This window comes from Strix uralensis, chromosome 21 (genome assembly GCF_047716275.1).
Source record: "Strix uralensis isolate ZFMK-TIS-50842 chromosome 21, bStrUra1, whole genome shotgun sequence".
Lineage (NCBI taxonomy): Eukaryota > Metazoa > Chordata > Aves > Strigiformes > Strigidae > Strix > Strix uralensis.
The window spans coordinates 8,331,720-8,345,940 of record NC_133992.1 but is presented as its reverse complement, the minus strand read 5'-3'; the positions used below and the strand labels follow the sequence as shown (position 1 = coordinate 8,345,940).

At 43.8% G+C, this 14,221-nt stretch overlaps 1 protein-coding gene across 1 annotated transcript in view; it reads left to right on the top strand.

The window, feature by feature from the left end:
* The window catches only part of DDX31 (DEAD-box helicase 31), a 50,693-nt gene that overhangs the window by 451 nt on the left and 36,021 nt on the right, over nt 1-14,221 (top strand). The window contains 14 exon segments of the mRNA XM_074891324.1: nt 132-216; nt 1,826-2,079; nt 2,273-2,348; nt 2,833-2,876; nt 3,324-3,394; nt 3,997-4,061; nt 4,906-4,950; nt 6,522-6,563; nt 8,279-8,343; nt 9,155-9,274; nt 9,666-9,772; nt 10,557-10,792; nt 11,146-11,322; nt 13,993-14,052. Of these exon segments, the coding sequence (XP_074747425.1) occupies nt 132-216; nt 1,826-2,079; nt 2,273-2,348; nt 2,833-2,876; nt 3,324-3,394; nt 3,997-4,061; nt 4,906-4,950; nt 6,522-6,563; nt 8,279-8,343; nt 9,155-9,274; nt 9,666-9,772; nt 10,557-10,792; nt 11,146-11,322; nt 13,993-14,052 (1,447 nt within the window).

The window sequence follows — 14,221 nt, the reverse complement described above, 5'->3', positions numbered from 1 at the left end:
CTGCCGTGGGGCGGCTGCGGCCGGGGGTCCCGGGCGAGCGGCCGTGCCCGTGGGGCGCCCCCCCGCCAGCCTCCCCTGCGCCCTCGCGGGCTGGGCCCGGCCCCAGGGGCGGCCCCGGGGCCCTGTGCAAGGCGACGGGCCATGGCGGCAGGCGGGCCGCTGCTCCTCAACCTCAGCTCGGCGCCGCGGGGCCGCGGGCCCGACGCCTCCAACCGGGTAGGTGCAGCCGGGCGGCCCGGCCCCAGCCAGCCCTCGCGGCCAGGGCTCTGCCGGGACCCGGGGTGGTGATGTGGGCCGGAGCCGCGGCTCTCGGCCTGACCCGACCGGGGCGGGGGGGGCACCGGCTGGGGGCTGGCCCGGGGGAGCCGTGGTCAGCAGGAGGGGACCAGAGCCAGTCTGAAAAGTTATTAAATGGAACCTTTGGCTTTTCCCCTCCGAGATGGGTCGATGCCTGCACGGGGGCTCGGCAGGGAGACGGGCCCGGCCCCCGTGGGGGGGGTGGTGGAGGGGGAAGACTCGTCAGGGAAGACTCGTTGGGAAGCGGCGGGTCCGAGCTTCTGTGAGGCTGGGCTGGGGGATCGCTCTGCGCCTCCCTGGCGCTGTTAGCGGCTTTGGGCTGGCGGGGGCTGACTGCTGCAGCTGGGGTGATGCTCTTACAGGCCTCTGCCTCGCTTAGAGATGCTCAGAAATGCTGCGAGGAAGGGGAAGTCTTATATTTTAGAATAAACTTCTGATTGTGGGCATGCGATGAGCTGCGGGAATAGGTGCTTTCAGGTCATAAGTTTGAGGAGAGGAAAACAAGAATGGGTTAAATAGACGTTTTCAATTTTAAATTTATTGTTGCAGTGGTTCTGGGTTGTTTCAATTGTTCTTCCGAATTTTTAAAGCATTCTTAAAATACTGTGCAAAAGTATGTGAGAGTTCAGCGATTGCCAGGATTTACCCTGATTATAATAGGTACTTTGAGGAAGAGGACCACCACCACCAGTTTTCTGATGGTGAATGTTGGTGGAAGGAGGTTGGGTTTTGGCTGGTTGTCAAAAATGTGAAGAAACAAGTGAAAAAAGTAATAGAGCTTGAAAACAATATGGTTCGTAGGAGGACAAAGAAAATCTGTGTGCGGCTAGGAGTGAGGAAGAGGGCAAAAAAGTGGGGCAAGGTTGTGCTGGCATTTCATGTGTTTCAGGAGTTTTGCAATTGTGTTGGGAAAAACAAGTTCATTGAAAAAGGGGCTGTGGGACACTGAAGAGCTCTGGGGACCAAAGGAAGTTAAATTTAATGTTCTTCACTGTTCCTAGAGGGATAGGGGGAGCGCAAAAGTTTTTCTTAAGATGACTGTAAGATCAGTAAAATAAATTATTTGCTGCAGCAAAAGAAATAAAGAGCTCAGAAATGCTGAAAGCTGGCAGAAACATAAGTTGGAGTGAAGTACAGGCCATCCCTCCTGCCCACAGAAAGGAGGAAGCCTACAGGGATGGCTTTAATGTAATCGGGAGATTTGCAGGGCTTTTCAGAGAGATTTTTAAAGTGTGTTCCACTCAGTTACTGGAGAAGCTAGAGGAAATCCTTTAGAGATGAGCACTGTATATGACTTTAGATTTTTCTTTGCATTTCAGTAGTTTCAGCGGTCTCAGGCATGGTGGTGAATCAGAGTAGGAACTGTCTAGCCTCAAAAATCAAACTTGTTTTATTTAGTCGTGGGGTAGGGATTCAAAAAATAAGGGATCTATCTGTGGGCTGATGCTTATATTCAACATGATATCGTGTTGTTAATTCTCAGTCACTAATGAATTCTTGCTATCTGGTTTGTTTGTTAATATTAAAGCAGTCGAACGCTCTGAAAAGAAAGCTTCAGTCCTCACATGGAAACCCACCTTTGAAACGTAAACGTAAGCCATCAGTAAACACCTTCAAGAAATGTGCTACGGAAGCTGAAGTCAGGGAGAAGGGAAGTTCATCACAAAAATCTCTTCCTAAGAAGCAGTTGACTGACAACCGAAATGAAAGCCAGAAAAGCAAACCTTTCATTAAGACATCCAGCCTGTTTAGAAACAACCCTGATATCCCAGAAATTCACAGGTATTTTAGACAAATGAGAGGAAAAAAAACCCTTTCAATGCCTTGAAATTCAGTGTCTTGAATTTTTGCCTTGCTTAGGCAAAGTGGTTGCTGGGTACATGTAGTTTCGTTGCTGTTTACATAGAATACTGTTGTATAATTTTTAACCACGCCATATGCTTTGCTTTGTTTTGGTTTGTTTCCCCTAACTCAGAAAAGCAGTGCAGCAGGTGCAAGAAGATGTTTTCACTACAGATTCTTTTAACCAGTTGGACCTCCATCCACATCTGGTGAGTGTCCAGAAGGCTGTGAGCCTTGAAAAATGCTTTTTTGGGTGGGGAGCAGGTTAGAGAGCCAAGAGGTGCACCTTTATTCATGGTGACTTGGACATGCTTGCCAGTACTTTGCCTGATGTTGTTGCAGTCTCTTAGCTCAGTGTGCTGGCTGGTGTCCTGGCCCGTCCCCAAACACGCTGTCTCAGCACCAACCTTACAACTGTTTGCAGTTTTAATACCAAAAAAACACAGAAAACTCTTTGGAAGTGCAGTATTTTAACAAGTCTGATATTTCATAATGTGCTAGCAATGGTGTAATTCTGATGAACCAAGAAGTATTTGGAGGATGTGGGAACTTTTACATCCAGTTGCCCTGGACCAGTAATGTAGAGAATAAGCATCAGTGTTGTGGTTTTTTCCTCTATCTTGTACCACAAGAGGTAACAAAAGGAACAGTTTGACAATGAAACCTGTTTACTGCTCTTTATTATCTCTCTAGATCTCCACCATAAACACCGTCCTAAAGATAAGTAGCATGACCAGGTAAGCAAATTCATATAAAACTTCTGCACTTTGCTACTCCTTAAAGCCAGTCATCTATGATTGTTTCATTACCTGTAATTGGTTTGTGAAGACCACAGGACCTCTAAGCTGTCCCATTTGCCATAGGGTTTGTTGCTTTCAAAATTTGGAATGAGAAATACCTTGTAAGTTACACAGCAAGTCAGTTGTCATGGCTCAAAATGGAACCTTGGAGTCCTGCCTTCTGATTTGGTACTTGAATCATAAAACCATCTTTTTTCAATTTATCACCTCTGATGCCTGTCTAGTGGCTTTCCTTAGAAATCACCTCTACTGATGTAGCTGCACAGCAGAGATGAATGCGTGGAATTTGGGGTAAAACGTTTTGAAACAGTCGCTGTATGTTAAAACCTTAAGATTCTATCCTGTTGCATTCGTATTTCCTAACCTGTTTTGTTTGTCACACAGTGTTCAGAAACAAACGATTCCTGTGCTCCTGCAAGGCAAAGATGCTCTAGTGAGATCTCAGACAGGTTCAGGTCAGTATTTAATTGTCACTCTCCTTCCCTAGGGCATGTTAAACCGAATCCCAAATACAGAACCAAAGCCTCACGTTCCCAGTACAGCTCATAAAGTGACGGGCTGGGAAGCCTGGCGTGGGGCTGCCGTGACACAGGCAGATGCTGTGCAGACTGGTGTGACAACGCAGTGGTGGGACTGCACGTTGATGTGCAGCTGCCAGCCACTGCCTGAGCCTCTTCCTGGGCTGCTGCCAGGGTGCCCATCCAGGAGGCCAGCAGAGCTGAGCAGCACACGCTCTCCCCTTACAAACTTAAGTGCTTGTTTGCAGCAAACTATGTCTGGATGTCTCATGTCCTTGGGTGGGTGAGGATATTTATTTAGATAGATCGCAGTCGGATACCACCACCTCCTTTTTTTTTTTTTTTTTTTAAATTTAACCCTTTGGTGAATTGCCTGTCAATCTTCCGTTCTGGAAATGTTCTACTTAATTAAAACTTTTCCAGACTCTGACCTCAGTTGAAGAATGGTAGGATGAGCGGTACTTTAACTTGCTGGAGTGCTGTCATGGTGACTTTTTTTTTTTGATGGAAAGTCTTCCAATTTTCTCCCTTTTAAAAAGGTAAAACGCTTGCCTATGGGATTCCACTTGTACAGTCTTTGCAAGGAATGGAATCCAAAATACAGGTAGGTGCAACAGAATTAAATATATTTGCTTTTGATATTGAGATCAATAAAAATAAAATCCAGCTCTTGTAGCCATCAGTGTCTCTCCTTGATACAAAGGTCAAGCAGTCTCCCTTCCCCTTTTATTTGTGCATGTAGCTTATGTGATCGTCCTGTACTGTTGAGATCCAGAGGATGCAAGAACAGTGTTACACATTCCCCATTGCTTCATGCAGTAGGCTAAATTGTCAAGTTTGGAGTAAGTAGAATGCAGAGGAGGCGATGGTCTGGAGGCTGGGAGAACTGGAAACAAAGGTTACTGCCATGTCTTTAGGACTAATAAGTTTCTAATCTTGACGTGGAGTAAAATTTGATAATTGTCTCCAACTTGAATCCTCTGGTTCACCAGAAAATGCTGCTGCAGATCTGCCATCTCTTGTGTGTTTCATGGAAAGAGGTGATCCTGACTCTCCTTGTGGGTTGAAATGTTTCCAACCCATCCTGGATTGTTACTTCCTGCAGCTGCTACCTACAGATTGTTGCTGTGCATCAAACATGAGAGTTTTTCTGCAGCTCAGAAATACAAGAGTGAAACAATATGTGTATGGAATAAAATGTTAGGTGTGACTGTGAGCAGGTTTCCAAGCAGGAAAGAGAAGGCAATGCAGTACTGATGTTTGAAAGACTGTTGATTTTTTTTTTTTTCTTTTTTTAAAAAGCTGGGAGTAGAGAATCCCTCAAACTGTGTGTACAAACTTCTACTAAAACCCTTCAGAATTCACTTTGTTGGCTAATAGCAGTTAGGCGTGGAAGTGCTCTATTTATCAGTGCTTCTTAGTGGACCTCTTGTCTTCTCTGTTTGCAGCGCAGTGATGGGCCTTATGCACTCATATTAGTCCCAACAAGAGAGGTAGGTGGCCTTTTTGCTTTCTGATTCTGTCTGAAGCTGAGTGTTTGAACACTGATTTTTAGTGTGTAGATGTGAGTTCACCAGGGACTTAGGAAACACTGTCCTTTTGCTCAGATCTTGCCCTCACAGAAGGAGTGTTTGCTCTCTGGATGTGTGTTGTTATCTTTGTTCAGTGTCATACCAAAGTAAGAAAGAAGGAATCTCTAAGTTTTCCTCATGCAGTTGGAAATAATTGTGAAGCCTGGAGAAACTCTGTAGCTCAGTGCATGGGAGGGAGAAGCTTGCCTAGCTCACACAGGGGGAGTAAGTAAATCCAGTGAAATCAGCTTTGCAAATGGGTAGGCTTATACAAACGTTTCATTTTTAAAGCCCTTTTTTCAAATCCATAAGTGAATGCTGAAGATGAGTCTTCCAAGTGTTGGTTTCTCCACTGAGCTCTCTTCTATTTGATTTATATTATTTGCAATTGCAAAGGCAATTTCAGAGGAGGGTAACAACCTTTTTTTTTTGGTATGTCAAATGATAATAAGTTCCATGTGGAGAATTGATTGCAGGTATCTAGTTTGGGGCACAATATTTTATGCAACCTGCAGTGCAGTATCTCAGCTCGGTTCTGTGAAAGGAAAAAGCTCTGAAGCTATTTAAATTTTTACAGCAGCAAACTTACTGTTTCTCTAGGATGCTGTATGAATACTAAGCATGTAGAAAACTGTTCATAAGCTTGTTTAAAGGGCTGCCATTGAGAGTACTTATGAAGATAATTTGTAATTACAGTTGGTATTACTTTTAATTTGTATTGAAAGCAATGGCTTTTCTTGAGAGCTTGGCAAATAATAGTATATAGCAAGTGTAGTCAAAGCATCTAGAATAGTTTTACTCCCATAACTAAGCGCTGCTCACATACACATTCCATGAATGAGTCAGGGTGACACCGTTGCCTTTCTTGGTCATCTTCGTTGCACAGCAGAAATGGCTGTCAGGCAGCACATGAAACCCAACAGCTAAATGCTTCCTACTGACCAGACATTTAGGTTTGCAGGGTTTGTGCATATGACCATCCCTGTTCTGCTGACTGGGAAATGGAGAGGCAGAAAGATCCAGTGGTGTGATCACTAGGTGGGGTCAGGTTTGGGAATAATGTGGTCTGCCCTGACTGCCAGAAGATAGCTAACCTCTGGGCTGTGTTTCCTTTTCATAGCAGTTTTCTTCCAGAAATTGTGCAGTTTTCTCTTTTACTCTTCCACTGGAGCAAAATCTTCTGTGGCTTCAGCTTGTTATCTCCCTGGGGTATTCACAGAAGCCAGCAGAAATCTCTGTTGTCCTGAGAGCTGGCTTGTGGAGCTGAACCAATAGAGAGTTTTTTGAACAGGTCCAAATATAATAAATGAAAGATTATGCAAGAGAATAAAATAATAAGCAGCTCCCAAAAGAAAAATTAAGGGTGTATTTAGAATTCTAATGATATACATAACTAGATTAGCTTACAGATTTTTGAGCCAAAGGGGTTTGTAGTCCATCTTTGTAGTCCAGGGACCTTTTCAGAGCTCACTTTCTTTTGTTGATTTCCATAGCTTGCACTACAAAGTTTTGATACAATGCAGAAACTACTTAAGGTAAGAATTTATTGCTCTGTGTTCTTATTTATTCCTTGAGCCTCTTGCTGTAAGATGCTAAGCAACTTCAGTTCCTGTGAATTCAACTGCGTGTTTGAGGAAATCCAGCATCTGGCAAGATACATGGTTCTTAAAGATAAATCTGTTTGTCTTTAAGTGTGTGATTTCCCTGTGACATGTTTTAAACTATTAACACGAACAGTTAAGTTATTAATTATGGCACCTTGGTTGCACGTGTTTTCATAAACAAGTGTTGATATTCACAGTGTTTTAGTTTTAGAAGTACCCTTGTTTCAGTCTGAGTTATGAATGGAAACTCTCACAATGACAAGCACTGTTTTACTGAAATTAATACTAGACAGATGGGTTTCAGATGGGGAGTAGAACTTGGTGAACTGCGTTGCCAATTGAATGGCTGGAGAAATTAAAAGGCTTCTAAAATCATTAAGTGATAGTGCTTTCCTTTTAATTGAGGCAAAGTATCTTACCATGGGGCTAGAAGGTACCTACATAATTTATCTGATCCATATTCCACACTCTCTTCTGGTTTTTCCCTTGAAATAAGGCAGCACTTTCCAAGTCTTTTTTTAGTGATGGAATTACCAAGTAAGATTGTGTTGTGTCATGCTGAGGTTTAAAGTACTTCAGTCTTCTTCCATAGTAATTAGAAGTTACTACGAGTGGACTTCTGATGTTGTTCAAAGGATGAAATCAGGACTGACCCCCTCTAATTTTTCTTTGTCGCATATAATGCGTAGTAACCATCAAGTCCAGTGTAAACTGTCACACTGACCCAAAGCAGAAGATTTAGGCTGTGGTCTGACTGGACCTTGGAAGGGCTGGATGATGGGAGAGTGTAATATGAATATGTAATTACTGAGAGAGAAAAAAGCTGTTTGAGCTGCTCCTGATGCAATTACTCTAATGCCTGCTAAGGTTTTATTGCCTGGATCTTGCGTGAACATCTTCCTTATTTTAATCCTTAAAAATTGAAAATCTTTTTATAGAAACTATTTTGTTGGAGCGTTTCTGGCAAGCAGTGACCCATGCAAACTTAAGCCTATTTACCAGTCACGCATTTGTGCAATCCTTAGAAGCTGTGCTCTGCTCCTGTCCTGCATTTCCTCTCGAGGCAATGGCAGTACTGTGCTTTTGATTATCTCCCCTGTAAATATTGGGCAATATTGGATCCAGTGAAGGATCAGACCTCATTAAAGTAAGTGGCAAAAACTGCCAATATCAATGAGATGAACATTAAATGTTCACAGACATGGTGAGTGTGTGCATGTAGGTCTGCGTACATATACATAAACTTTATAGGTCCTGAATTTTTTCTTAAATTTTCCTTGGCCATGGGAATATATTGCTTAAAGGCAAGATGAAGAAATGGGATTGTAGCTTGTCTTTGAACATTTAGGCTACATGGGGAGAAGGAAAAGAAATATTATTATGTGATTGGAAGTGGTGCAAAATGATTGCATTTCTGTCTTCCTAGATGATGTGGGAAGCAAGTTACATGTCTAGAACTAAAGGTGCCATTGATATGTAGCTGTAGGTGAGAGAGTGCAAATAGACTGTATCTGTTAGATCAAATCAGATGCACACTGCTGTCAGCCCCAGTCTGTCCTCTTTTTGCCAAGAAACATGATTCTTTGATTGGGCTCTGTCTTTTTATTAAGAGGAATCTATATTGGTCTTGGTTTTCCTTTCTGTAGCCATTTGCCTGGATTGTGCCTGGAGTGCTAATGGGGGGAGAAAAGAGAAAATCGGAAAAAGCCAGGTAGGAAACCAACTTAAATTGTATTTTGGGTTCCTCTGCTCTACAGTGTTTTTATCTGTTACTCTTCTTTAGTGTTTTTCTTACTGGGAGAGAGGATTGTGAGTTTGGATCAAGCTGTGATCCCTCTGGATCTTACACAGACACAGTGACTGGGTCAGCAGGAAGTGTTCACTTCCCCCAGTTGGATCTATTTCTAAAATGTTGATGAGCCTTCTGAGATGATGATCTCTTGTGTCAGTATTTTTTTTCTCTTCTGACAAACACATGTATTTGCTTACCACCGAGTGCTGTCTACAGTATTTGTTATGGGGGAAATTGCTTTCTGGAGGAGAGATTTCCTGGTGTTAAAAATCTCTTTCTTTTCCCTTTTCAAGAATTGAATTGTAAGCTGGTAATCCTAAATGGAGTTTTAATTTCTCTCTATATAAGCATATATAAAAAGAAGTTTACTCTTGACAGTAAAAAGAAATACTCAATTAGAAAAGAAAACCTAGCTTGGATATTTTAGACTTTTTAAAATATTACTAATATTTCGTTCCACGCTGTCCTTATCACTGAGTATGCCTCTGAGTATCAATTATGATCAAGGATAAAATTTAGCTGTGCAAGAAGTTTCTGTTTTAATCAGTGAGAAAATACTGTCCCTGCTAATTTTACTATGGCCATGATTATTTCCTCTGTAGGTTCCAGTTTCTCACTCTGGGTTCCTACTCCAGAGTTATTCCTAACCTGTATGTTTCCTTTTTTCTTTCTTTTTTTCTTGTTCATTTTTCTTTTTTGTGTTTTTTGCTTGTTTTTTTAATCTAAACAGATTACGTAAAGGGATAAATATCCTCATTTCAACTCCTGGTCGCCTGGTTGATCACATCAAGTCCACAGAATGTATTCATTTCCGTCGCACTCAGTGGTTGATTATTGATGAAGCAGACAGGTAAACTTCCAAGTCTTTAGATACGGAAAATAGTTATGATACCCTCTGCATCATAATTCACTAAATATTTTAAAAGAATAAGAGAGAGAGCGTGTGTGTGATCTTAAACCATTCATGCTCAGTGGCCTCAGCCAAGCACCAGATGTCTGAGATTAGGAAGAAATGGTCCCCTTTGGACAGATTATTGTGCAGTTATTCATTGCAGAGATTCTCTCAGTGTCTTCTAACATGTCTGACCCTGGCAAAAGTTGAAGATGGAACATGAAGCTATACAGGCCAAAGATCTGAGCAGCTCTAGCACTTCCACTCTTCCTGATTGGCTCATGTAGCATTGAGGCTTTCTCCTCATTCCTTCCTACAGCATCTTTTGTCACCTCTGCTGTCTTTGTAGGATCCTGGATCTGGGCTTTGAGAAGGACGTAGCTGTGATACTCAATGCTTTAAATGCCGAGAGAGACACACGTCAGAATGTCCTGCTCTCAGCCACCCTCACGGAAGGTAGGTTATAGACAGGTGGTGTCTCTTTTAGCTGAATAATGCACAGGCAACTGCAAAATAATTGGTTGAGTCTGATTTATTACAGCCCAACCTGAAGCCCTTAGCAGAAGCAGAATAACACCTCTTGATTTCTTTGGGCTTGTGACACTTGCCCTTCAATACTGGAATTTCTGTCAGTGTATTTACTTACATGCATGATCCCTACATGTGTCTGTCCAATTCCAGAGCAAAGTCAGTGTGAACCTCAGAAACACCGGTTTGTTTGTTTGTTTGCTTTACAAATATAGAATTAAGGCAAAAAGCTAACGGCAGGACAGGACAGGTGGTATGTGATTTGCTCAGTATCATACAAGAAGTCAGCTGCTGGGGCAGGAGTTGAGCCAGGCCTCATGATTCCTGCACTCTTGATAGAGTGAAGATCTGTTGGTTTTTTTACACACACAAAGTTAAAAAACAGCCAAGTGCTGTCTGTCTGCATTTATGTAATGCATATTATGTATTATATACATCAGTGACATGTAATGTAAAATAGCACAGTTGACTGAATTAGTGTCTTGTGATGCTTTTGGTGGAGTCCACAGCAACTAAGCCTGGCTAAGCCCTGAAAAGTCTGAAGTTCGGGGAGGTATTCTGTCAGTGTCCGAGGCACGGCTTATTAGTTCCTCGCCCTTCACAGCTTTTCACTGGCATTGCATTAGTTGTTTTATTTATGTTAATATATCATCACCCTCCCCAGCAGCACCCCAGACTGGACCTCACGTATTTTTTATTTTCTGTGATTCAGGAGTAACACGGCTGGCCGATATCAGTTTGAATGACCCCATCAGCATTTCCATAGCAGATGAAATCCAGAAGGGACTCAAACCAGCATCGCACACAGATAGACAAGCCAGTAGTTCATCAGACTGCATGAAGCAGGAAAACTTTGCTGTTCCAGAGAAGCTCAAGCAGTATGTCATGATGGTCCCCAGCAAACTGAGGCTTGTCACGTTGGCAGCTTTTATCCTTGAGAAATGCAAGGTGAGACTGTTTGCATTTATATTACTAAGTAGCCCTTTGCCCTTTCCCACTCCTTTATCTGTTACTCTGTCAAGGATAGCATGGATTAGATCTGGGGCTTTGAAGTGCATCTAGCGTATGGAGAGCCACAGGAGAGCTGAGGTGCTGCTGTGTCTTTCGTGCTGGCAGTGAGATACCTGTGCAGCATGTACTTGTACTTCTTTTGTGGGCTCAGTATTTGGTGTCAGACTCCGTAATTCTTTCCTGGATAATTGTATCTCTGGAAGTGGAAGCCACCTAGACCTTGCAATAATCAGGGAATTGGGAGAGGCCTGGGAAAGTGGTCATGTGCAACTTTCTTGTTTTTCTTGCAGTTTGAAAAACACCATAAGATGATAATCTTTTTCTCCAGCTGTGAACAAGTGGAATTCCACTATGAGCTCCTTCTGAAGGTCCTTGCAGGAGGGCTAGAGTCACAACAACCTGGGCGTTCATCTGTCTCCCCCGCACACTTACAGCTTCTGCGACTGCACGGCAACATGGAACAGGAAGTAAGCATTCTCAAAATGTCAGGATACAGCGTTTTATTCCTTATTCCCTATGATATATTATGTGGTTATTTTGGGGGGGAGGGCAGAAGAGAGGACAGAGAGTCATTTCACCTCTAGGGGCCTCACTCTTCCATCTGCTAATGAGAATAAGAATATTGTCCCACTTCTGGAAAGTACCTTGGTAGCTATATCTGAAAAACACAGCTGAAGAGGCAAGAGGTGTTATTTCAGTAGGCTGAGGCAGCCGTTCTGTATTCCCAGTGGGTGCGCTTAAACCATTTATGTATCCATGGTTCTCTCTCTCATGCAGTCAAGACAGGCTTTTAATGCCAAAGGGAAACCTCATCCAAGCCCCAAAACATTACTGCCCAATAAGTTGCACCCATTAGATGAGGATGGAGCAGTTTGGCTTTGGTTTTGAAGAGCAGTGTCTTGACAGACTGCTCGTTTCCCTGGGATGGAATAATAGCAATATAACAGTGATTACCCCAAAATAGGTCTAGGTTTTAGCTGGATAGGCCTGAGTGATGAGATTGGAGCTTGCTACAGAGGGCTGAGATGCCAGGAGAAGAGTGTCAAATGAACTGTCACTGCAGCGTTTCTCTCAATACCTGAGGGACCTCTCTTGAAAGTTCAGCCCCTGATCCTGCCCTTGGTCTGTGATGGAGAGTTACCGCTCTACTCTGAGCTGCACAGCAGAGATGGTAAATGAGTAGAGCTCCTCTGATGAAGCAAGAGGTGAAGAGCCATTGTTTTTCTCACTCATTCCCATCCTGTGGAGACCAGAAACATGTGCTTTGCTGTCCCTGCAGTCTGGCCTTTCCTCAACCTGCCTGCCTGAGCGAGTGAGCAGGCCTGGTCTGGCCCAACTCTACCCTGACCAGCTGTTAAGCCAACAGAACACCACTAAGTAGCTGGCACCAGGGGAAGGGTTTTGCCTTTTTAGTACCCAGTGTGTAATTAGTGCTTGATGTCTTCAAATTAAGAGCATTAATGGAGCTAAATTGTGGATCCCATATGGTACTGCTGAGCACGGCTGCTGTCATTGTCAACAAGATACAGCGTGCTCTCTTCTTTAATTTTTGTCAGCAGAGGGTTCAGTGTGTCGGCAAGGCCCAAGTTTTCCTTCTTTCCTAGAACAGTACCTCTAGCTGGGAGTCAAGTATGTAAGGTTTCTTCTATATCATCAACATAACAGGACATTGACTTAACTCCGAGCTAGAACTCTGAGGAGGAAGGCTTGAAACATGGAAAGAAGGATATTTTGGAAGGAGGAAGCAAAAGGGGCAGGAAGGAAATGACTGTGGTGTCTCTGAGGCCAGAGACAGCCTGAGCTCTGAAAAGGAAAAGAGTAAATGGAATCAGATCAAGGGAATGTGAGTGTGTGGTTGTTTCCCACAGCTGAGGAGAGGGAGTGTAGGTGGTACTGGCAAGCAAAGACCAAATGAGGCCTTTGGTAAGTAGTGCTCAGAGGTCATCTTGTTGATAGCAATTACTGTTGTGATGCAATGTGGGCTGGAGAATCAGTTTTTGTTGCTTTTATCAAGAAAAAAACACCCCCCAAAACAGTTAGTTAAACTAACTGAAGTGTGCTTAGGAAGATTTTTGGGACTGACAAAGCAGGAGGTTTCTGAAGGTAAATGAGGAGCTGTACTGGCAGGTTCCTGCAGTTCTGGGGCTCAAGGCTCAGGCTGCTGGCAGTGTAGTTTGGAATCTGGGGCTGTGGACAGCCCTGCCTGGGAGCCTGAGCTCGTGTTAGAAAGTGGGGCTGCAGGAATTCTAGTGCAGACCAACGGTGAGGACAAGGCTGGGGAGCGCCCGCCTCTGACGCTCCTGGGAAGGAACAACCTCCATCCCCGTGTCAGCAGTCCTGTTCGTGGCCCTCATGAGTACCTTCCCTTCTTGTGGGAAGGCCGTGGGAGGGTGCCCTGGGAGCCCGGTGGCAGCTGCCTGCAGGGCCGGGAGTCCTGCCTCCATGCCCCCTTGGGCAGGGGTTTCTGACCAAGGTCTCATCTCTCCTGCCATGTTACTTTGGAGACTTATCCCACAACAGTTCACGTGAGCAACTGTGCAGCTGAGCATCCCCGATACTTAATAATTACTGAGTCAGTCCAGTGACTGCCTGCATGCCCCATTGGGCACATGATGAGGCTGATTTCCTGTGATGTGACTGTATCGCTGTGTCAACAAAACGGGCTTATCCTGCCCATCGTGTGACTGGACAGACAGCCGTTAAGATGTCCAGCTTTTTCTTGCATTCACAAAAGCTTGTGTTGCCCATAAAGTATGTCAGTGCTTCTGTTGCTGTCGCCTAATCTTTTGTGGATCCCTTCTCCATGTAAAACAGTTACTGCTTTTTGACATACACAGGCCATGCTTCTGTGCAAACTGTGGAGGTGTTGGCTGCTTTGGTTTGACCGAATGCATTCAGGCTTGCCCCAGACGCTCTCCCTTCCTACCGGGGACCACACTTGTATGCCATAGATTTATTTTTTCCGTTTGCAGGAAGAGTCTGACTGGAACTCATGAAGTCAATTCCTTTGCTTTTGAAGCTGTGCATGATAGAGTGAACAAAGCATAGTTGTTCAATTGTTACATTAGCTAATTTGCTTTATGTTTGATTATAAAGTACATAAGCACTCTTTTCATTTTTCTGTTTCAATCTTCTAGGAAAGAACAGAGGTCTTCCAGGAGTTCCTAAAATCCAAGACTGGCATCTTGCTTTGCACTGTAAGTAACTTGGAGTCCCTTTGCAGCTCCACGCTAATGGGCCTGTCTGATATCTAATGGTAGAACAGAGGATTTGGCACTGAGCTCTAATTCCAGCTCGCTGTCTGACCTTGAGGAAAGTCATCTCCTTTTTCTGCATTTCACATGTTAAATAAGGAGTGGTGCCCTC